Below are 23,047 nucleotides of genomic sequence, written 5' to 3'. Positions count from 1 at the left end.
CCCTGCAGTGACTCAGTGTAACGTTCTTGACTGTCTCCCTCCCTGCAGTGACTCAGTGTAACAGTCCTGACTGTCTCCCTCCCTGCAGTGACTCAGTGTAACAGACCTGACTGTCTCCCTCCCTGCAGTGACTCAGTGTAACGGACCCGACTGTCTCCCTCCCTGCAGTGACTCAGTGTAACAGTCCTGCCTGTCTCCCTCCCTGCAGTGACTCAGTGTAACAGTCCTGCCTGTCTCCCTCCCTGCAGTGACTCAGTGTAACAGTCCTGACTGTCTCCCTCCCTGCAGTGACTCAGTGTAACGGACCTGACTGTCTCCCTCCCTGCAGTGACTCAGTGTAACAGTCCTGACTGTCTCCCTCCCTGCAGTGACTCAGTGTAACGGACCTGACTGTCTCCCTCCCTGCAGTGACTCAGTGTAACAGACCTGACTGTCTCCCTCCCTGCAGTGACTCAGTGTAACAGTCCTGCCTGTCTCCCTCCCTGCAGTGACTCAGTGTAACAGTCCTGACTGTCTCCCTCCCTGCAGTGACTCAGTGTAACAGTCCTGACTGTCTCCCTCCCTGCAGTGACTCAGTGTAACAGACCTGACTGTCTTCCTCCCTGCAGTGACTCAGTGTAACAGTCCTGACTGTCTCCCTCCCTGCAGTGACTCAGTGTAACGGACCTGACTGTCTCCCTCCCTGCAGTGACTCAGTGTAACGGACCTGACTGTCTCCCTCCCTGCAGTGACTCAGTGTAACAGACCTGCCTGTCTTCCTCCCTGCAGTGACTCAGTGTAACAGACCTGACTGTCTCCCTCCCTGCAGTGACTCAGTGTAACAGTCCTGCCTGTCTTCCTCCCTGCAGTGACTCAGTGTAACAGTCCTGACTGTCTCCCTCCCTGCAGTGACTCAGTGTAACAGTCCTGACTGTCTCCCTCCCTGCAGTAACTCAGTGTAATGTTCCTGACTGTCTCCCTCCCTGCAGTGACTCAGTGTAACGTTCTTGACTGTCTCCCTCCCTGCAGTGACTCAGTGTAACAGTCCTGCCTGTCTCCCTCCCTGCAGTGACTCAGTGTAACAGACCTGCCTGTCTCCCTCCCTGCAGTGACTCAGTGTAACAGACCTGACTGTCTTCCTCCCTGCAGTGACTCAGTGTAACAGTCCTGACTGTCTTCCTCCCTGCAGTGACTCAGTGTAAAGCTTGTGGCATACTCTTCGCGCCCAGCCAAGCGCATAGGGCGCACGGCGATTATGACGACATCGCACGGGGCGTGTCGGGGGGCGAGGCCTGAGCGCAGCGCGGCGCGTCCATGGAGATTTTTCTATCAGCGCGTCGATTTTGCTGCCTGTGCCTGTGAGATCTCCGTGGTAGGCTATCAGCGGATATCTGCTGTGATTGAGTCCTCACCGTCGTAAAGTCGCCTTCAAAGCATGCTGTTCGATTATAACGAACTAGTTGTGTGGCTTAGCCTTCCCAAATGTGGAGGGGTCGTTTTTTATAATTTAATACATAGAATTGGGAACGTTACATTCAATTTCATTCAGACTGCCTGGAGCCTGGAGCTGCGCACTGAGTATGTTCTGTTTTGGCCCGCGCAGAGTGCGCGCGCCCTCCTCGGAGCCCCGCCTCCAGCGCGTGCGCGAAGAGTATGCCAGAAGCTTAACAGTCCTGACTGTCTCCCTCCCTGCAGTGACTCAGTGTAACGGACCTGACTGTCTCCCTCCCTGCAGTGACTCAGTGTAACAGTCCTGACTGTCTCCCTCCCTGCAGTGACTCAGTGTAACAGACCTGCCTGTCTTCCTCCCTGCAGTGACTCAGTGTAACGGACCCGACTGTCTTCCTCCCTGCAGTGACTCAGTGTAACGGACCTGACTGTCTCCCTCCCTGCAGTGACTCAGTGTAACGGACCTGACTGTCTCCCTCCCTGCAGTGACTCAGTGTAACGGACCTGACTGTCTCCCTCCCTGCAGTGACTCAGTGTAACGGACCTGACTGTCTCCCTCCCTGCAGTGACTCAGTGTAACAGACCTGCCTGTCTTCCTCCCTGCAGTGACTCAGTGTAACGGACCCGACTGTCTTCCTCCCTGCAGTGACTCAGTGTAACGGACCTGACTGTCTCCCTCCCTGCAGTGACTCAGTGTAACGGACCTGACTGTCTCCCTCCCTGCAGTGACTCAGTGTAACGGACCTGACTGTCTCCCTCCCTGCAGTGACTCAGTGTAACGGACCTGACTGTCTCCCTCCCTGCAGTGACTCAGTGTAACAGTCCTGACTGTCTCCCTCCCTGCAGTGACTCAGTGTAACAGTCCTGCCTGTCTCCCTCCCTGCAGTGACTCAGTGTAACGGACCCGACTGTCTCCCTCCCTGCAGTGACTCAGTGTAACAGTCCTGCCTGTCTCCCTCCCTGCAGTGACTCAGTGTAACAGTCCTGCCTGTCTCCCTCCCTGCAGTGACTCAGTGTAACAGTCCTGCCTGTCTCCCTCCCTGCAGTGACTCAGTGTGATGCTCCTGACTGTCTCCCTCCCTGCAGTGACTCAGTGTAACGGACCAGACAAGTTTAAGTGCCGCAGCGGGGAGTGCATCGAGATGAGCAAGGTGTGCAACAAGGCCAGAGACTGTCCTGACTGGAGCGATGAGCCCATCAAGGAATGCAGTGAGTACAATAACCACCTTTTTAAAATCCATTTCTGCTTGTCCAGCCAAGATTTCACAAATAAATAATACATTGGTTTGCCGCAGAACTGCACACTTTGAGGATAAGAACGGATTTAGTTGCTGTTTGAGCCTAAAACTGATTCCGCCAACCTTAGGGAATCCCATTTCTATAGATTGACTTGCTCCTATCAAAGAGACATCCATCAAGTAGGTCATCTGCTGCTGTGTTGGAACTCTGTTCCTGCTATTGATTTACCAACTTCAGTGAAGAGAAGCAGGCTTTGAATACACAAACATCTGGCTTCCATTTGAACAGGCTGTAACTCTGGTGTGAGCGCTCCATCAGCCATCGCCAGCTTTGACCCTCAGGGTTCAGCTTTGACCTTTGACCCTCAGGGTTCAGCTCTGACCCTCAGGGTTCAGGTGAACAACATGTTGTCCTCCATAGAAGTCCTTTCATTTACTGATCCAACATAAAAATCATAAACGGTAGTACATTGGTACAGTCAGGTACTGAAGATGTCCCCTCCTCCTTCAAAGTGCTTCTGTGCGCTCTTGAAACTTCTGCTCTTGGATCTGTTCTCTTCTCTCAGATGTTTTGTGCAACAAGCCTGTCAGAAATCTACAACCAATAACTTGCCATCTTCAGCTGCTCAAGAGTCCTCTCTGAACTTCCCTACAGCTGTGCAACAGTCTCTAACACACGGGACAACTGTTGCCAAACAACTAATTCTAAAAGAATGGAAATCCCCCTCTCCACCTTCCTTTCAATTGTGGTTGACGGACATGACTTCTGTTATATGGATGGAGAGACAATTCACTCAAGGAGTTTTCGGCTGTCTGGGATCTGTTTCTAGCCTACCTCGATGAGGTTCAGGGGTGACTGGTGACTCCTGGTTGGTTTCCCGTGGCCCTCTTGTGATCCCATGTATAATATTTCTTACAAGCACATAAACGCCTTATGTGGCTAGTAGCACCACAGTGTGATCCCAATATATATATATATATATATATATATAACCACAGTGTAATCCCAATATATATACCGGTATATATATATGTATTTATTGCTGTTTTTTTTTCTTTGCTTTTGTTTTCGTTTTCTTTTCCTGTGTCTGATAACTGGCTGTTATTGTGACCTTTTTTGACAAGAACTGATAATTTTTATAAATGGGTGAAAAAAATTCTATACCATAATACGATATATCTCCCAACGACTTTAGCGGGCAGGCGCGACCACCCAACCTGACTGTTGACTTTTGAAAACGAACCACTCTCTCATTGGGTCTATGACCTGTGAGTAATTCCAATTTCGATGCCAAGACCCGCCCTCAAAGCAGCAGCTGGGACTGAAGTGGTACAGACTCATTTATGTAGTATGAGGAGGGAGCGGAGCGATTCAACGTAATATTTGAGTCTGGGGAGAGACTAGATGCCGCATAACTGTGACATCCTGAGTTTTAATCTGGACTGGGACCACCCCAACCCCCCTGTGCCATAAACACATCTTAGCTGTTGTAAAATCACTGTCAACCTGTATTCCTTTTATAAAACAGTTGGTACATATAGATGGGTTTTAACTTGACAACATCAACTTTCTAAATTGCACCTAGCTAACTTCCTGTTGCAGGAAGTTAATTGTGATGGAGGTGTGATGGTGTTTGCACCGTCAACACGATCCACTTGTTCTTTAACAAAGGCCTCCTTCCTCCCATGTCTCAGATCTGAACGAATGTCTTCTGAACAATGGCGGCTGCTCGCACATCTGCAGAGACATGGTGATCGGCTTCGAGTGCGACTGCACACCTGGACTGCAGCTCATAGACCACAAGACCTGCGGAGGTAGGTCACAGACTGCAGCTCATAGACCACAAGACCTGCGGAGGTAGGTCACAGACTGCAGCTCATAGACCACAAGACCTGCGGAGGTAGGTCACAGACTGCAGCTCATAGACCACAAGACCTGCGGAGGTAGGTCACATACTGCAGCTCATAGACCACAAGACCTGCGGAGGTAGGTCACAAACTGCAGCTCATAGACCACAAGACCTGCGGAGGTAGGTCACAAACAGCAGCTCATAGACCACAAGACCTGCGGAGGTAGGTCACATACTGCAGCTCATAGACCACAAGACCTGTGGAGGTAGGTCACAAACTGCAGCTCATAGACCACAAGACCTGTGGAGGTAGGTCACAAACTGCAGCTCATAGACCACAAGACCTGTGGAGGTAGGTCACATACTGCAGCTCATAGACCACAAGACCTGCGGAGGTAGGTCACATACTGCAGCTCATAGACCACAAGACCTGCGGAGGTAGGTCACATACTGCAGCTCATAGACCACAAGACCTGCGGAGGTAGGTCACATACTGCAGCTCATAGACCACAAGACCTGTGGAGGTAGGTCACATACTGCAGCTCATAGACCACAAGACCTGCGGAGGTAGGTCACATACTGCAGCTCATAGACCACAAGACCTGTGGAGGTAGGTCACATACTGCAGCTCATAGACCACAAGACCTGCGGAGGTAGGTCACATACTGCAGCTCATAGACCACAAGACCTGCGGAGGTAGGTCACAAACTGCAGCTCATAGACCACAAGACCTGTGGAGGTAGGTCACATACTGTAGCTCATAGACCACAAGACCTGTGGAGGTAGGTCACATACTGCAGCTCATAGACCACAAGACCTGCGGAGGTAGGTCACAAACTGCAGCTCATAGACCACAAGACCTGCGGAGGTAGGTCACATACTGCAGCTCATAGACCACAAGACCTGTGGAGGTAGGTCACAAACTGCAGCTCATAGACCACAAGACCTGCGGAGGTAGGTCACAAACTGCAGCTCATAGACCACAAGACCTGTGGAGGTAGGTCACATACTGCAGCTCATAGACCACAAGACCTGTGGAGGTAGGTCACAAACTGCAGCTCATAGACCACAAGACCTGTGGAGGTAGGTCACATACTGCAGCTCATAGACCACAAGACCTTGCGGAGGTAGGTCACAAACTGCAGCTCATAGACCACAAGACCTTGCGGAGGTAGGTCACATAGTCCTACATGTCCTATAGAGCACCGCAGAAATGAGTCTGGAAGTAGCATGTTGGAGCTTATGGGGAAAAGTGAGTGGGGTTTTAGAATGGGCTACATAGGATTCACAAACTAATCACTGTTATGACTTTTGAAACGTAAATACGTTTTTTAACGCGATTTTCAGAAAGCTCTTCACAAGGCATAAAAGTGATTATCCTGCTGAACACACACTTTTGTTAACCACAGAGCTTATTTTAGGCATTTAAGTAGGGGTGTAACGATACACTCAGTTCACAATACGATACGATACACGATATTGGGTTCACGATACGATACGATATTTTAACAATATTTTTTTGCGATTGATTTGTAAGTTGAGGGGGCATCCTCCACACTAATTTGAGTAATTAAACCATTTTCATCCTCCGTGTCTGTAACGTCCCTCGTCTGTTCAAACAAAGCAATGAAAAGGAGAGCGAGCATGCAATCAGATCGTACGGCAGAAGTCCCAGACATGTTGGAGCCTAAGGGGAAAAGTGAATGGGGTTTTAGAATGGGGATTTCACTTAAAGGAACACTCCGCCCATTTTCAACCAGCTTTGTATCATTAGAACATCAGTAGTATATCAGAAAACTGTAAACTGTTTTGAAGTCTGTCATTTAATTTGACAGTTATTGAGTGTTAAAGTGTGGACCAGTGACATCACTGGTCCACACTAACTCAAATTAATAACTCATTAACTCAAATCAACTCTCAATAACTGTCAAACTACCGTAGATGAATGATGAATAGTTTGACAGTTATTGAGAGTTGATTTGAGTTAATGAGTTATTAATTTGAGTTAGTGTGTGGACCAGTGATGTCACTGGTCCACACTTTAACACTCAATAATAATAACTGTCAAATTAAATGACAGACTTCAAAACCGTTTACAGTTTTCTGATATACTACTGATGTTCTAATGATACAAAGCTGGTTGAAAATGGGCGGAGTGTTCCTTTAAGTGAAATCCCCATTCTAAAAGCCCATTCACTTTTCCCCTTAGGCTCCAACATGTCCGGGACTTCTGCCGTACGACTACAAGAATAGGTCTGCTGTACTCTGTTGCTGTTTAATATGTTCACACTGAGCACGTTGGTTGATGGTCTCTCTATTCTGACTATAGACCGTATAAATATATGGACGTAGCTACCGTGACATCATCCGTTGGTTTTTAGACTCCGGTTTGGAAGTCTTGAGTTTGGCATTTTCACCATTGCGGTTATTTGGAGGCATACGTGATATTATTTGGACAAGAAGAGCTGCTATTGGTCCATGTTCGGTGAGCTGTCCGATCACTGGACAGACAACCTGTCAATCACCCACCAAAACAGTCTTTTCTTATTGTCTATTTCACTCGAAATAGGATATTTACAAAATAATCATGATACTGTTGAAGAAGACTTGAAACTGACAACCATAAACTGATATGGAGAGTGTTTACTGAAGCCATAAATCAAGTGAAAGTACATTTATTTTTCACATGAACTTCCATGTAATCGGACTTTGCAGCCAACCTCCTCTTTTTGTTCATTTTATCCTGTATTTTCTAATATGTAAAATGTCTTAGGTAAAGCACTTTGGATTGCCTCTGTGAGGAATGTGCTGTGTGAATAAACTGTGTGCTTTCATCTGTCTGTGCACAGACATCAATGAGTGCGTTTACATGCACACAATAAACTGATAACTGGGAATAATCAGTTTATGGCAATAATCTGATTTCTGCGTTTACCTGCACTTTAATAATCCGACAATAGGAGAAACCCGGGTTTACATGATTCAGTCAATTAGTCGGATTTCTCTCCAGAAAGGCGGCAGTAATTCCGCAATAAAACAACAGAATATAGTTGCAAAATGCAAAATCATATTTTCCTAATTTATTTGTCCAGCGCAGAGGATGGTTTAGGTGAAAATTAGGTTGTGTATCTCATCTACTTTAATAAAATTGGAATAAGCGTCGCTTTGGAAGTGCATCTGTCAATAATATTTCCAACTTTACCGAGCACACAGCACAGAGGCAGGCAGGTGAGGTGAATTAAGCACGTCAAATGTTCATGACCCACAACGTCTGTTCAATTGAAATACTGTAGCCTACCTGTCAGAAAACGGACAGAATTTGTCACGGATATTAACGTTATGTGTGTGTTGTGTTTTGAACGACTGAGTCTGTTGTCCATAGGCTACGTGTTTTTTTTAATCTGTCATCTGAAAAAAATCGTCACGCACAGATCACCTTGGACAGTCCAATGCGTTTTATTAATAAATTTGTATTTCTATTTGCAATCCGAGACAAATATTCGTCCTCTCCTGTAGAATATCGACATTTCAACATGATAGTGCAGTGCAGCAGCGGTGCCTGTTAGGGACACCGGCTCTGTGCGGGGAGAGAGAGCAGAGCTCCCCGCTCCGCTCAGCCAGGGGCTCCGTGCACTTTCATCTCGCCAAGCCGGCTGTGGTGCGCTGTGGCCGGGGGAGAGGGAGGAGAGAGGGGCCAGTGAGCCAGTGCAGCGCGTCTCTCCCTGCCTCTCACGCGCTCCTGTGCATCTCTCTCCCGCAACTTGTACATGCGCAGATATATAAACCCGAAAGAAACCCGGTTAAGGTGGATACATGCAGAGAGAAGACCGATTATTGGGCAGAAACCTAGGTGTGTTAATCGGTTTTCTCATAACCCGTTTATGACCATAAACGGATAAAGCTTATCGGTTTATGCTGTTTACATGACCACTTGAATAATCAGGTAACTCTAGAAATCCGCTAATAAACAGTTTATTGGTGTGCATGTAAACACACTCAGTGAGTGTGTGAACCTGCTGTGTGAATACACTGTGTGCTTTCATCTGTCTGTGCACAGACATCAACGAGTGTGTGAACCTGCTGTGTGAATAAACACTGTGTGCTTTCATCTGTCTGTGCACAGACATCAACGAGTGTGTGAACCTGCTGTGTGAATAAACACTGTGTGCTTTCATCTGTCTGTGCACAGACATCAACGAGTGTGTGAACCCCGGCATCTGCAGTCAGATCTGCATCAACCTGAAGGGAGGCTACAAGTGTGAGTGTCACAACGGCTACCAGATGGATCCCACCACTGCTGTCTGCAAGGCTGTCGGTGAGTCAACAGCTGCTCCTACTCCACACACCCAGTTACTACTTTAATGTGCCACTTTCTAGCCATAGGGCTGCAACTAACACTTATTTTCATTATCGATCAATCTGTTGATTTTCTCCACTTATCCATATTAGCCATTTTGGTCTATAAAATGTCACAACATGGTGAGAAATCAAGTCGCTCACTTTTTCCCCAAAGTCCAAGATGACATCCTCATGTCTTCTTTTGTCCTGACCAACAGTCCACAAGTCAAAGTGAATCACTCTGCTGTCCTAGAAGACTAAACAAAGAAGAAGAAGTTGCTGAAATGGGAGCGCGCTCGATCTTTAGGCTGGAGACTCTGGGTGCACCTTTTTTTGGGGGTCGTGACCAAACATGTCAGCTCATGCCACGTCATCCATCATTACCGAGACCAAGGACCACAACGGAAATAAGTCTGTGACTTTTTGTGCTATCCTTGACATTTTTATGATGTGACTTTACTGACTTATTGTATCATGTATTGTATCAACTGTCCAATGAACTAAACTAAACACATCATCAGTGGGTATGACATCAATTGACGATGGGGGGGGGGGGGGCATGACATCCTTTGACGATGACATGACATCCTTAACGTCGCCCCGCTGACGTCGTAATCAGACTAGACGAAACTCGACAGAGAACTTGCTTGAGTGACATCACTGCTGACATCGTCACTGATGACGGTGACATCATGAGTGTGAAGGCCTAAAAACGTAAAGTATCGCATTTTACCAGACTGTCGGGTGCAGGATCAATCAACAAACTGTAGAAAGAGGTGTAGTCTGCACGCTGAAACAAACCGCGCAGCTCCATGAAGACAGTGGTAGCCTAAAGCAGAGGGTCGCTGCTTCCAATGCTAAGACCAGTGGTTTGGGGGAAAGTCGATGACTAATCTGCAAAAACTTAAGTTAAGGTGCTCTTGAGCAAGGTAGTCCATGCTGGGAGGTAGTCCATACTGGGAGAACTGCTGCTGGGTAAATAAAAGTTAAGTCGGCCTTCAAATATGTTGGTAGTCTTGTCCAGTGGAAGTTAACACAACTAGTGAATGTACTGTAGAAGAATGGCTGTTTCACTGTTTTCTCTCTACCTACAATGCAGACAATCATGGTGTTCTGGACAAAATAAATTCTACTCAGATGTTGCCTTTAAATTAAAATAAGTTTTTTTTTGCTGGTTTCTTTATAAACCAATAGACGATTCTAGTAACTGTCTTAAATAACATGGATAATTCAAATAATAATTCAAATATGAATAAGAGTGAAAGATGAAAGTGTCCAACTTCTGCATTGTGGAGAAAGTTAGTTCAGGTCCTTGTACATGTGACAGTGATGTGCTTGGAAAGGAAATCTTACAAAAATACAAAGGCTGTTTATTGAAATTATTTCACTATGGACCATTGACCTGCACATTCCTTGCCTGCGTCTTCTCAACCTTTTAACTATTGTATTACATGATAAACCAGAGGGGACTGCTGTGATAAACCAGAGGGGACTGCTGTGATAAACCAGAGGGGACTGCTGGGATAAACCAGAGGGGACTGCTGTGATAAACCAGAGGGGACTGCTGTGATAAACCAGAGGGGACTGCTGGGATAAACCAGAGGGGACTGCTGGGATAAACCAGAGGGGACTGCTGGGATAAACCAGAGGGGACTGCTGTGATAAACCAGAGGGGACTGCTGTGATAAACCAGAGGGGACTGCTGTGATAAACCAGAGGGGACTGCTGTGATAAACCAGAGGGGACTGCTGGGATAAACCAGAGGGGACTGCTGTGATAAACCAGAGGGGACTGCTGGGATAAACCAGAGGGGACTGCTGGGATAAACCAGAGGGGACTGCTGTGATAAACCAGAGGGGACTGCTGGGATAAACCAGAGGGGACTGCTGGGATAAACCAGAGGGGACTGCTGGGATAAACCAGAGGGGACTGCTGGGATAAACCAGAGGGGACTGCTGTGATAAACCAGAGGGGACTGCTGTGATAAACCAGAGGGGACTGCTGTGATAAACCAGAGGGGACTGCTGGGATAAACCAGAGGGGACTGCTGTGATAAACCAGAGGGGACTGCTGGGATAAACCAGAGGGGACTGCTGGGATAAACCAGAGGGGACTGCTGTGATAAACCAGAGGGGACTGCTGGGATAAACCAGAGGGGACTGCTGGGATAAACCAGAGGGGACTGCTGTGATAAACCAGAGGGGACTGCTGTGATAAACCAGAGGGGACTGCTGTGATAAACCAGAGGGGACTGCTGTGATAAACCAGAGGGGACTGCTGTGATAAACCAGAGGGGACTGCTGTGATAAACCAGAGGGGACTGCTGTGATAAACCAGAGGGGACTGCTGTGATAAACCAGAGGGGACTGCTGTGATAAACCAGAGGGGACTGCTGTGATAAACCAGAGGGGACTGCTGGGATAAACCAGAGGGGACTGCTGGGATAAACCAGAGGGGACTGCTGTGATAAACCAGAGGGGACTGCTGTGATAAACCAGAGGGGACTGCTGGGATAAACCAGAGGGGACTGCTGTGATAAACCAGAGGGGACTGCTGGGATAGAAGTCAGCCTGAGAAAGGCTGCTGTCTCTGGGCTGCAGCTGGGGGATGCGCGTGCCATCCTCTGGTCTGGTGATCACATGTTGGTCCACACTAGATGCAGTCAAAATGGCTTTATTGTTTCGGTCCATGACAATGCCCATCACTGTCCCCTCAGCCTGTCCCTGCCTCTTCACATGAATGTGTTAAAGGATCCTCTTAAATTCAACCAGTATCTCTCTATGTTGGATGTGCCACCTATGTCAGTGAAGTTCACCCATTCAATTCACATCAAATCAAATCAAATAGCATGGAAAACTTAAGGGCCAGGGGCCAGTTTCACAAAACACCTTGAGTTAAGATTTTCCTTAAAGTCCATAGGTTTCCATAAAATAAAATCGGTTGCACAAAACACTCTTAAGTCTTCTCTTTAAGCTTAAACATTTGAAGGAAAACTTAAGGACAGAAAAAAGAAAACCTCCGGTGGTGTTGTGCGCGTGCTGTGGTGATCCCGCTGAGGAGCAAACATGTTGTAGGCTACTCAGAGTTGAAAGCACACTCAGCTCAGCACCGTCCGCTCCACGGCCCATAGTAAACCTCCTTCCAGGCTTCTCCTGACAAAAAGCTGCTCATCTGTCCTACATATAGTACATACTGAAAGAAGATATTGCAGGATTTGATTAGCTTTCATCTTACTTTTAAACTAATATTCAGTTGAACTATGGGGGCAGATTATTCCATAGAAAATTGACCATGGTTGCTTGTAAAGCGAGTGGATTGTCAGCTGATCTAGTAGTAAATTAGATTATAGATTAGATTAGATTAGCCTTAATTGTCTCCCTTAGGAGAAATTAGTCTTGGGCCTTCGAGAGAACATACAGTAGGTGGCGTCATAGCGCACACATACACACAGTGCATTTACAATCAAAACTACAATTAACATTCAATACCGATATCCCTATACATCCAAAACTTGCACACCAAGAATATGATCTAATATTCCACAATGCCCTGTACAAAAGACATGTTGGCCCTTCCCCCAAGAAATAGCTTTGATGATAAAATGAAAAGTTAAATATTGCACCGATGCCCTAGAAGATATTGCATAATAAACTGGAATGTTATTATGTTAGCATTGTGTGATAAACACACAGTAAATGAGTAAGGACAACACAACATGCTGCAACACAAAAGCACAGGACATTAATTTTAGCAACCATTGTGCTGCCCAGAGGGTGCATCTGTGAGTTGCAGCGCTGCATGAAGTATTTACATGTTAAGACACATGCATGTACTCCCTGATGAGCTGTGCACAATGTGCCTGCTGCTTAACATGTACATATTGTATATTCTCTGTTCAAGCTGTTCTGCATTGTGCTGGTTTCTAACTTCCCCTTTATTCATTTGAAATGTGATTGTAGCCGGAGCAAAATCAGGTTTTATGGGCCACAGAGGCTGTTTTGTTATTTTTCTGTCAGCAGGATATTTAAAAAACATAAGAATGTGTTTTTATGAAGATTTGTGGACAAATCAGCGTTGGGCGAAGGAACACTTGATTACTGTAGATTTTGGTTGGGATCTAGGTTATTGTTGAACGACTGTTACTATGAAACTAACGGAGATACAGTCAGTTGGCTGACTGTACTGTTTTCCAAAATACCAATTTGACTCCGTTCTATAACATTTAAGGCTGTGTTGTGTGCAGTGTTACTGCAGGATAAATACATGAAGGTTAACAGGGATCACAAGACGCATCTCTCCCCCTTTACAAATTCAATGCACAGTTTACGTTTTTATCAACTTTTCTATTTGACTTGACATGCTTTGAGGTTTCTGCCACCGCCATCCACTGAGCTGCAGGGATTTCAAATTTATCCACTTGGAAGCTCCATTTTTGGTGGTGGGAAACGTCATCTTGGTGTGGATGGAAGGCCAAAACTAAGAAATAAAGATGCATTTTCATCTAGATGTCTTGTCTGACCCGGACCCGGCCGGGTCTCGGGTCGATTCAAAAGAAGCGACTGTGGGGTGAAGTCCGGTACCGTTTGCCATGGGTCTCGGATCCCTGACATTGAAATGTCGCGACCCGAGTGGACCCGGCAAGTGGCTGTCACAGCTGTCAATCATCCCGTTTTATATCGTCAAATAACCAAGTAAACACTTTTCAGACAAATGTGCACTTGAACTTACATCAGCGCGATGAGAACTCGCAAAAATGACAGAAACCATCTTTGGCAAAAATGTATGTGGCGTCTAGGTAGATTTTTTTCATTTCTCATCTTGGAGGTCTTCATGTATGCCCGAACCCCCGAATACCCGAGGGTTCATTCCAAAGAAGCGACATGTATCGGTTCTCTACAGGTCTGGGTGCACAGCCTTGTATCATTAGAACATCAGTAGTATATCAGAAAACTGTAAACGGTTTTGAAGTCTGTCATTTAATTTGACAGTTATTGAGTGTTAAAGTGTGGACCAGTGACATCACTGGTCCACACTAACTCAAATGAATAACTCATTAACTCAAATCAACTCTCAATAACTGTCAAACTATTCATCATTCATCTAGTTTGACAGTTATTGAGAGTTGATTTGAGTTAATGAGTTATTAATTTGAGTTAGTGTGGACCAGTGATGTCACTGGTCCACACTTTAACACTCAATAACTGTCAAATTAAATGACAGACTTCAAAACAGTTTACAGTTTTCTGATATACTACTGATGTTCTAATGATACAAAGCTGGTTGAAAATGGGCAGAGTGTTCCTTTAAGGATTTTGAACGTTTTGATGAATCAAATAACCACAATCCACGTCAGAAACACAACAGCAGAATTCAACAGAATTCAAAATACTTAATACCAACACTTAACTAGCCTGTACTGTACTGTACTATACAGTCACCCTAGTGATGTCATCAAGCAGCGCTCCCATTGGTGAAAAGGTGATATGATCATCTTTCTATCAAATCTATGGTAAATTCCCAACTTGAAAGTAGTGTCCTGTCTTAAATGCAAATTAACTAAAGTCATATGAAATGTTTCATTTCCTCTTTAAGGTTTAACCAACTGTTGGATCTGAGGTTGTTATTAAGTTATTAACAGATACAAAGTTAGAGCATATGTACAATGGCAACCTACCCAAAATGGCATTGTACATTAAAATGTACCAATGCTGCATCCTGCGCGTGGCAAAAGAGGACCATCCGAGCAGCATTGATGGGTCCTGAAGCCTGAGTTAGATCTGATTGGCCTCTGCTCCTCTCTCTCCCTCCACCAGGTAAGGAGCCCTGCCTGATCTTCACTAACCGCCGTGACATCCGGCGCCTGGGCCTGGAGAGGAAGGAGTACACCCAGATCGTGGAGCAGCAGAGGAACACCGTGGCTCTGGACGCAGACTTCAACCAGCAGACCATCTTCTGGGCTGACTTAGGCCAGAAGGCCATCTACAGGTGCAGTTACACACAATGCATACACATGTATACACATCCACACACAGGAACACTTAAAGGCCGGCTTTTCCGTGGGGGATATGAATATATATTAAATCTCACGCCCCTAAGGTTTTCAAATCCGTTGAAATTTTTGAAATTGGTTGTTTACGGCCTGAGATATCACCAGAAATCCACTCTGTGTGGGGGGGGGTGGTGGGGGGGAGGTGCGGGTGCGGGGACTCGAAATACTACATTTCCCACAATGCACTGGGCTCGCGTGGCCTTCGTTTCCATGCCCACCCCTCAGGCGTTTGGCTGATATCAAACTCCAGTAGGTGGCGGTAATGCACATATATGTTTGCCAACCGCCATAAAACTCGAAGAAGAAGAAGGCTTCGACAATATTACATGGAGAGAAGAAGAAATAAATCGAAAATAAATTGCCTCCAAATTGCACCAAATTTAAACTGAAGTATATATGTCGGGAGATGTCTTCATAAAAAAAATTTCATGCATTTTAAGGCATTTTCGTAGGAGTTACGCGCATCTGATGTTGTAACTATTTTCTGTAAAAATGTGTAAAAACGGGTACATTGCTCAGCGTTGATTTCGTTACTTCAACCCACTTACTACTAGATGTAAAATTTGACGAGCTTTCCAATGCCGCCAGTCACGTGTCTGTCCGTGCTTCCGTTCCCGAGAAAATCGTCTCTTTGCAAGGAGCTATGGAAAGCTAACCTAGCTACAGCAGGCTAGGTGGTCGAAAAAGATGGCTGCCTTTTTGTTTTTCTTCAGACCTCTGAAGGGGCGTGGAGGACCTCTAGAGGCGGGACCATGGCTCACAACAGTTGTAGTTCATAGGTGCACGACTTCCGCAAGGCGGAGCATGACGCCCCGACGCGTTTTGCGTCAGAGGGTCATGCAAATAATGTGAGAGATGCTTGATAGGTCAGGCAGTGAAGCTCCAATTTCAAAAGTTTCAACGGATTCGAAAACCTTAGGGGCGTGAGATTTAATATATATTCATATTCCCCACGGTAAAGCCGTCCTTTAACCACACTGTCATAGTTTGCTCAAAATCTGTTCGATATACAGTAGTAGACTCTTGTGTTTTTTTGTTTTTTTTAATACGATATTTAATGCTGTTGCAATCTATTGACTCTTGCCACATACCAGGTCTCCAAAAAAAGTTCATTTATTTTTCATGACATAAAAAGTTAGAGCAGGGGTACCTAAACTTTTTTTATGCCTCCGCCGATGATAGCCAGGAGGGAAGCAGCATGGTTTTGGGTTGTCCGATGTTCGTTAACGCGATATCTGAGGAACGCCTTGACGGAATTTCATCAAATTTGCCTCAAACGTCGACTTGGACTCAAGGATGAACTGATTAGATTTTGGTGGTCAAAGTTCAAGGTCACTGTGACCTCACCAACGCCATTTCCAAGCTCGTTAACGCGATATCTCAGGAACGCCATGACATAATTTCTTCCAATTTGGCTCAAACGTCGACTTGGACTCAAGGATGAACGGATTCGTTTTTGGTGGTCAAAGTTCAAGGTCACTGTGACCTCACGACCGCTCGTTTCCTGCTCATTAATGTGATATCGCTAGAACACCTTGACGGAATTTCTTCAAATTTGCCTCAAACGTCCACTTGGATTCAAGGATGAACGGATTACATTTTGGTGGTCGCAGGTCAAGGTCACTGTGACCTCACAAACACCATTTTCAAGCTCGGTAATGCCATACTTCAGTAACGCCTTGATGGAATTTCTTCACATTTTGCTCAAAGACTGCTCACTTGTTGGCGGAGGCATATCTCCGTGGTGCGGTCGTTCTACTTTTATTAATTGTCCACTTGTGAATTTTACACAAGCTCAAAGCTCCAGAACAATGCCAGTAAAATACACCAACATAAATCAGTGTGGCTTGAATCAGTGGAGAAATGTTTGCCTGCAACTATACCTTGCACCTGGTCACCAACTCAATAGACCCTTTTCACAGCAACCGTTTTGAGATGGTAAAGCAAGAAGTAAAGCAGGTGAAACCAATACCATTAATGATGGTTCCTTTCCATTTAGGCATCCCAGTGCCAGGGCTGTCATTAATGTTATTGGTTACTAGGGGTGTCACGGTACACAGAAGTCACGGTTCTGTACGAGTTCGGTACAACGGGGGGAAAGCATCAAAAAAGTCACAAATGCATAAGGCATTTATTTTGAACAGACAGTACTAGTGCTCCACCTAGTGTCATAAATTGGTACAGCATGGCCCTGTAGTGTATTAAACTAGTAAAAACTAACAGGGAGCATACACTCTCTTGCATTAGGTTATATTGTATGTAGGGCTGGCTCTACGACTGCATGCAGGCAACTACCGTAAATTCCGGACTATAAGGCGCACCGGTGTATAAGCCGCACCTGCAAAGTTGACTATTTTTTTCTTATATAAGCCGCACCGGACTATAAGCCGCGGGTGTTTTAATGGTTTTTTTTTTTATTGTGTTTTAATGTTTAATTACCATATGTAATGCTCCCATTTATTAACATTTCAACAAAACAACATAACACAACACCACCTGTGTTGTTATTTACAGTGCACACAGTGTCATACAGTGTCATACAGTGTCATACAGTGTGGTGAAAAGAGGGCAAGAGAGGAAATTAAAACAGAAGTGGATTTATAGTTAGAAAGAGTGCTAAAAAAGAGAGTTTTTTTTTTTTTTTTTTTTTTGAAAAAATCCATAGATAAGCCGCACCGTTATATAAGCCGCAGGGGCCAAAAAAGGCCAAAAAACGGGAAAAAAGGTGCGGCTTATAGTCCGGAATTTACGGTAGTCTGTTAAACATTTAAACATGCGCTACCCTCGCTAGTCGGCACCAAAATACTAGTCGGTTAAACTAAGAATTAAATGATCATAATAATAAACAATGTGGGCGGAAACTGTTGCGTCTTTACCAGCCAATACAGCCTCCCTCCTCTAAAAAACACGAAACACGATTTCAGACGGACAAGCCCGTCTTTATTGTCACACGATTACACATCAACACATGCACGGATGGCCACAAACACACACATGCTGACGGTGGCCGGTGAAATTTGTCCTCTGCATTTAACCCATCCTGGCTTGTCCTTTCCTCCGGGGGGCAGGCCAGGAGCAGTGGTCGCTTTTCTCGTACAGCGCCCGGGGACCAACTTCGGATGTTGTCGTCACTGGTCGGATGACGATGACGATCTGATCTTCTGCATGTTTTTAATGAAGGGGGGTTATATACGGAGGAACCCCCCTGGGGGAGCACGGGGAGAACATGCAAACTCCACACAGACAGAAAGGCCCTTACGACGAGATACCCCACCTGGGCAGTGGGCACTGAAGATATGGGGGGGAACACAACCACAGCGCTCACAGTGTCCCAGGCGAGAATCGAACTCAGGACCTTCTGACTGCGAGGCGACAGCTCTACCACTGAGCCACCGTGCCCCCGTGCCCTCTAATGCCCGGATGTAAACAAACTAGGCAGCAGGAGTCAGGAGTGGAAGGGAGATGGCATCTCATAACTCCAGCGCAGTTTGGCAGCATTTTGATCCAGTAAATGAAAAAGTGGTTGTATGTAGGGCTCTTCCCTGTATAAATAAAGGTTAAATAAAATAAAATAAAAAAAATGTAGGCTGTGTCAGATAAAACTGGCATATAACGTTAACCACTCGACCGACATTCAGCACAGGCATGTGGACGCAAGGAAGGACAGCAGGACCTGAAGCTATAGCATTGCTACGTATTAGCCACACAAGCTAACGTGCTTACCACACAAACATGGCAATGAATGATTGTGCAAGATGCTTCCACTCAACTTTGTTGAGGGCAAAGGCTTCCGAAAGTTAAATGGACTATAATACACCGTGCTAGGGTGAGCTGTCGATGTTACACCTGCGTTTTTGCATTTTTTTTAATAAAGAAAATAATTTTATTTGAAAATTATAATAAAACATTGAATAACAAGGTAAGCTGTTTTTAACTCTCTCAAATAAATAACAATATTTTCAATGTCTTTTAGATGAAATTGTCACATTTAAAAGTGAAAAATTCAGAGTCAGGATTGCGTTCATGTTCATCAACAGATAGGTGCAGCGCTTACATAACACAACAGGGTGTTCAACGCGCCACCGTTTCATTTAGATGAACGTTTTGCTATGTTTTGTCGGAGCTGAATTCAGTCCTTGTCTGCCTGTCTGTTCACTGAGGAGCGACTCCGCGGGTCCAAGCAAACCACAGAGAGAGAGAGAGAGCGTGTTTGTCGACTCTGTGTTTGTCGTCTCAAGCTGCGTTCACACCGACCTATTAAAGTTTTTCGCTGGCATCATGTTTACATACAAAGTCAATGCAAATGAGCGATTGAGCGTATATTCGCCCGGGAGAAAAATCACTGGGCGTCCGAGCGGCAGAGACAGAGCGATAGGGAGAAAATACGCTCGTCGCCCGAGATGAAATATCCCAACTCGAGCGAAATTACGCTGGCATCAGTCGCTCGCTGTTCAACGCTGATTGGCTGCCGTGTGAGAGCGAGTCAAGGATCACACTGGCTTGGAACAAACCGCTGGTTTATTGTGTGGCAACAAACCGCATTGACAGCTGACATGAAGTGAAGTCTGTCCTACCGGTATGGAGCTCGCATTAGGAGCACGCTGATAGGCTTTAGCTTGTAAACAATGACGGTGGCTCGTAGTGGACAAATATCATGACATTGCGTAACGTTATAGCCCCCACATGTCCGTCAATTATTGTGCCTGTTGATGAGCGATTTAAACAGAGCGACAGAGCGATTCCAAAGGGTTGAATCAAGCGACAGAGCGAAAAATAAATATCTTGGTGTGAACACAGCTTCAGTGTGCGTGCGTGCACGTGTGTCGGTGTTGCAACGGTGATTTGCTGGGAGAGAAAGAGGGAGAGGGGAAAGAGAGACTGTGCCTCACATGAGGGGAACTGCTGCAGCTGTGAATGGAAAATGAAATGGTAAAGTCTAGAGACCCTGAATATAAGACAACGCCCCTTTTTCAAACTGATTTTCAGGAAGAAGAAAAAAGAGGCTTATTTTCGAACCAATACGGCAAATGCATGTTCAATTACACAATGCGTCAGACTCTAATGTGATCAGGTCCAGGCCAGATTGATTTGTAGTTCGGATCAGGACCATGGTCCGTCAGATTTGATGCAAATTTTTTCCCAGGAAATAGCTACCAGATCGGTTGAACAGACAATGAAGAACCTGTATGAAGTGGACAGAGGTGGATTCAGTGTTGTGTTCTATCGGTGCTGCGGTCGAGTGTAGCAAGACATTTATCTGAGAATGTTGTGGAGAACCCAGTTTGTTTGACGTTCTGGCAGCACGGTGCTGGACAAGCGAGGCGACGTGGGCGGCAGACACACCAAAGTGATCGACAACGTGCAGACTCCCGTGGGTGTGGCCGTGGACTGGATCTACAAGAACCTGTACTGGTCCGACCTCGGCACCAAGACCATCGCCGTGGCAACCTTCAACGGCACCAAGCAGAAGGTGCTGTTCAGCAGCGGCCTCAAAGAGCCCGCCTCCATCGCCGTGGATCCGCTGTCTGGGTGAGTGGAACTCGCATGAAAACCTTGTATCTCCTAAATGTAAACGAGCTTTGGTTTTAGCTTAATGGGCGATGCAGACCAAATAATGTCACAATAATCATACTAAAATATTTTGATATGAATATATAATTAACGTGTTTCCCAAAGGATTTAGTGATACCCTCTCGGGGGCCCGGGTACATGCTCCCCCTAAATTGTGTAATGCATCAATCTGGTGCACTTTGAGAGCAAAATGATCAAATTAGATTATGGTAGGACAAATTACAAATTAGACTAGTCTACGTAATTAATGGGCAAAATCACATATTGAGTAAGCAGTGCATTGAACTGCATGGTAATATTAAGTATGATCAAACTCAAATTTTCAAATAAGATTCCCTAATTAATTTCAGATTCTGTTTTGATGTCAGTTTATTACTGTAGATCCAACGTCGCACAGTGTGACCTGCAATAAACGTAGAAGATTGCTGAAATATTAGTCTGTAGACGGCTTAAGAGTATGAAGAGGAAGGAAGGTTTTTATGATGTGATGTGACTTGTGATGTCAAATGTGTTTATATTTGAGAGGTCTGTGTGTGTGTGTGTGTGTGTGTGTGTGTGTGTGTGTGTGTGTGTGTGTGTGTCTTGTAGGTTCCTTTACTGGTCGGACTGGGGTGAGCCGGCAAAGATTGAGAAGTCTGGTATGAATGGAGTGGACAGACAGGTTCTGGTGGAGACTGACATCCAGTGGCCCAATGGAATCACCCTGGGTAGGAACACACACTCAGACTTATTGAGGACCTTTATTGATTATATTGGTTACCTCTCCTCTAGTCTCAACGCCAGACCCATGAGAGTTCTTACCAGGGTGGGAATAGAGAGCCGCAGGGATGACGTATTTTTGTAGTCAGAACGCGGAAGTCCCGGACTTCCTGGTTCTTCACTGTTTCTGTCTATGGGATTTTTGAATGGGTTTTTGCCGCGATGCTTCAAATACGGTCTCTGGGCAACGCAAGATTAATCAAACGCGAACCAGAGTTCAGTCGGATAATCTTCACACATGAGGACCACTTTCATGAGTTTTATAGCGTAAATGCGAGCCCTAGAAGTAAAAAGCTCGAGCTAAGCTAATCCAGAACTACACACTGTCGCATAGGCTTCCACGTCACGTCAGCACTCAACCTGGACTGTTGTTGATGTGTGCACTGATTACCCCGGGCTGAACGGGGCTGAACCAGGTGAGGGAAAGAGAATTTCCGTGTTCGTCCTTTGAAGTGGTGACGTTATTGACGTATATATCCCCATTGACTCAACAGTGTAGTCTCATTTAGCCATTTGCTAGCTAGCCGCCCTTTTAACGGCACGTAAAAGCTTCAAAACTCGTAAAAGTGGTCTTCGTGTGTGAAGATGATATTACTACTAAACACTGGTTCGCGTTTGATTAAGCTTGTGTTGCCCAGAGACCTTATTAGAAGCATCGCACCAAAAACCCATTCAAAACTCCCATAGGCGAAAACAGTGAAGAACCAGGACTGTTAGCATCGATGATTTCCGGACTCGGCTCCGTTGCCCCTCCCTCTGGCTGTGATGCCCTGAGATCTCTAAGGTCACCTTGGCAGTGCCCTGCTACCAGCCTGCTACTGTCAGTTGCTTTAAAAGCATCAGTGGTCTCAGTTTAATATAGCTGCTCTATGCAAAGGATGTGTCATTGGCTCATTTTAACACACTTTTCAGAAGAATTGCTCTTTATGATGTCAATAGAGCAATGTGGCATGTGGCCCTGGTTCTTAACGCTGATACAACATGTCACTGCATGCTGCAGATCTCTCTCTGGGTCTGGGTCACTCCTCTCAGCAAACGGGTCTCGGAAGTGACCCGTTCACCTGGCCAGAGATTGACGAGTGGTGGATTCACCCTTCACCAATCAGCAACGACTTTGCGATCAGTGACGGCACGGGAGGAGCCGCCCACTTTTTCGAACCACTCTCTCATTGGTGCTGCGACCTGACACTCATTCAATTTCAACGCCCCCCCCTAGACCCGCCCTCAAATACCAGCTGTGGCTGTGAAGTGGCACATACTCATTTAGGTAGTATGCGGAGCGCAGCGAGTCAACGTAATATTTGAATGTGGGGAGAGAGACTACCTCTCCCCTAACCTCTGTGCGTTTTCTCTCTTTCTTTCTGCCCGTCACGGCCCAGACAGTGGCTAAGTTATCGATTTGTTCCGCATGATGAAATGTTGTATTGATTTATTTCTCTCTTCTCTCCTTCTCTCTCCTCCCCGCGCGCTCTCTCCTCTTCCATGCTTTCTCCCTCTGTCTTTCTCCCGCTTCTTTCCTTTTCCACCTGTTGTGCAAGCACCAACCTTTGCCTTGGAAAACGCACAAGTGGCCATTCGAGGAACTGCAGTTTTTGCCACTTGAGGCTGGCTCAATCCCCATAGACCCCCGTGTCAAAAATGCCCAACAGCAGAAATAAACATTACAGCCTCAATCATCAATCAATTTTATGTTTACTAGGCATCTCGTGCGCTCGATTCCTAGGCTCGCCCCTTTGCCCGGCCTCGCCCGCCCTGCAGCGCGGCTGCTGTATTGGCATGCGCGGCGCACAATTGCTCAATCACTCACTGATGAC

At 45.9% G+C, this 23,047-nt stretch overlaps 1 protein-coding gene across 1 annotated transcript in view; it reads left to right on the top strand.

Annotated features, from left to right (window-relative positions):
* The window catches only part of vldlr (very low density lipoprotein receptor), a 106,421-nt gene that overhangs the window by 53,309 nt on the left and 30,065 nt on the right, over positions 1-23,047 (top strand). Inside the window, exons 8-13 of the mRNA XM_083639138.1 lie at positions 2,515-2,637; positions 4,362-4,481; positions 8,706-8,831; positions 14,668-14,839; positions 20,205-20,432; positions 21,063-21,181. Of these exons, the coding sequence (XP_083495264.1) occupies positions 2,515-2,637; positions 4,362-4,481; positions 8,706-8,831; positions 14,668-14,839; positions 20,205-20,432; positions 21,063-21,181 (888 nt within the window). The remainder of the gene's footprint in view (positions 1-2,514; positions 2,638-4,361; positions 4,482-8,705; positions 8,832-14,667; positions 14,840-20,204; positions 20,433-21,062; positions 21,182-23,047) is intronic.

Source organism: Poromitra crassiceps (genome assembly GCF_964638095.1).
Source record: "Poromitra crassiceps genome assembly, chromosome: 6".
NCBI lineage: Eukaryota > Metazoa > Chordata > Actinopteri > Beryciformes > Melamphaidae > Poromitra > Poromitra crassiceps.
The sequence above is the reverse complement of the archived record's forward strand: the minus strand, read 5'-3'. Positions and strand labels throughout refer to the sequence as shown.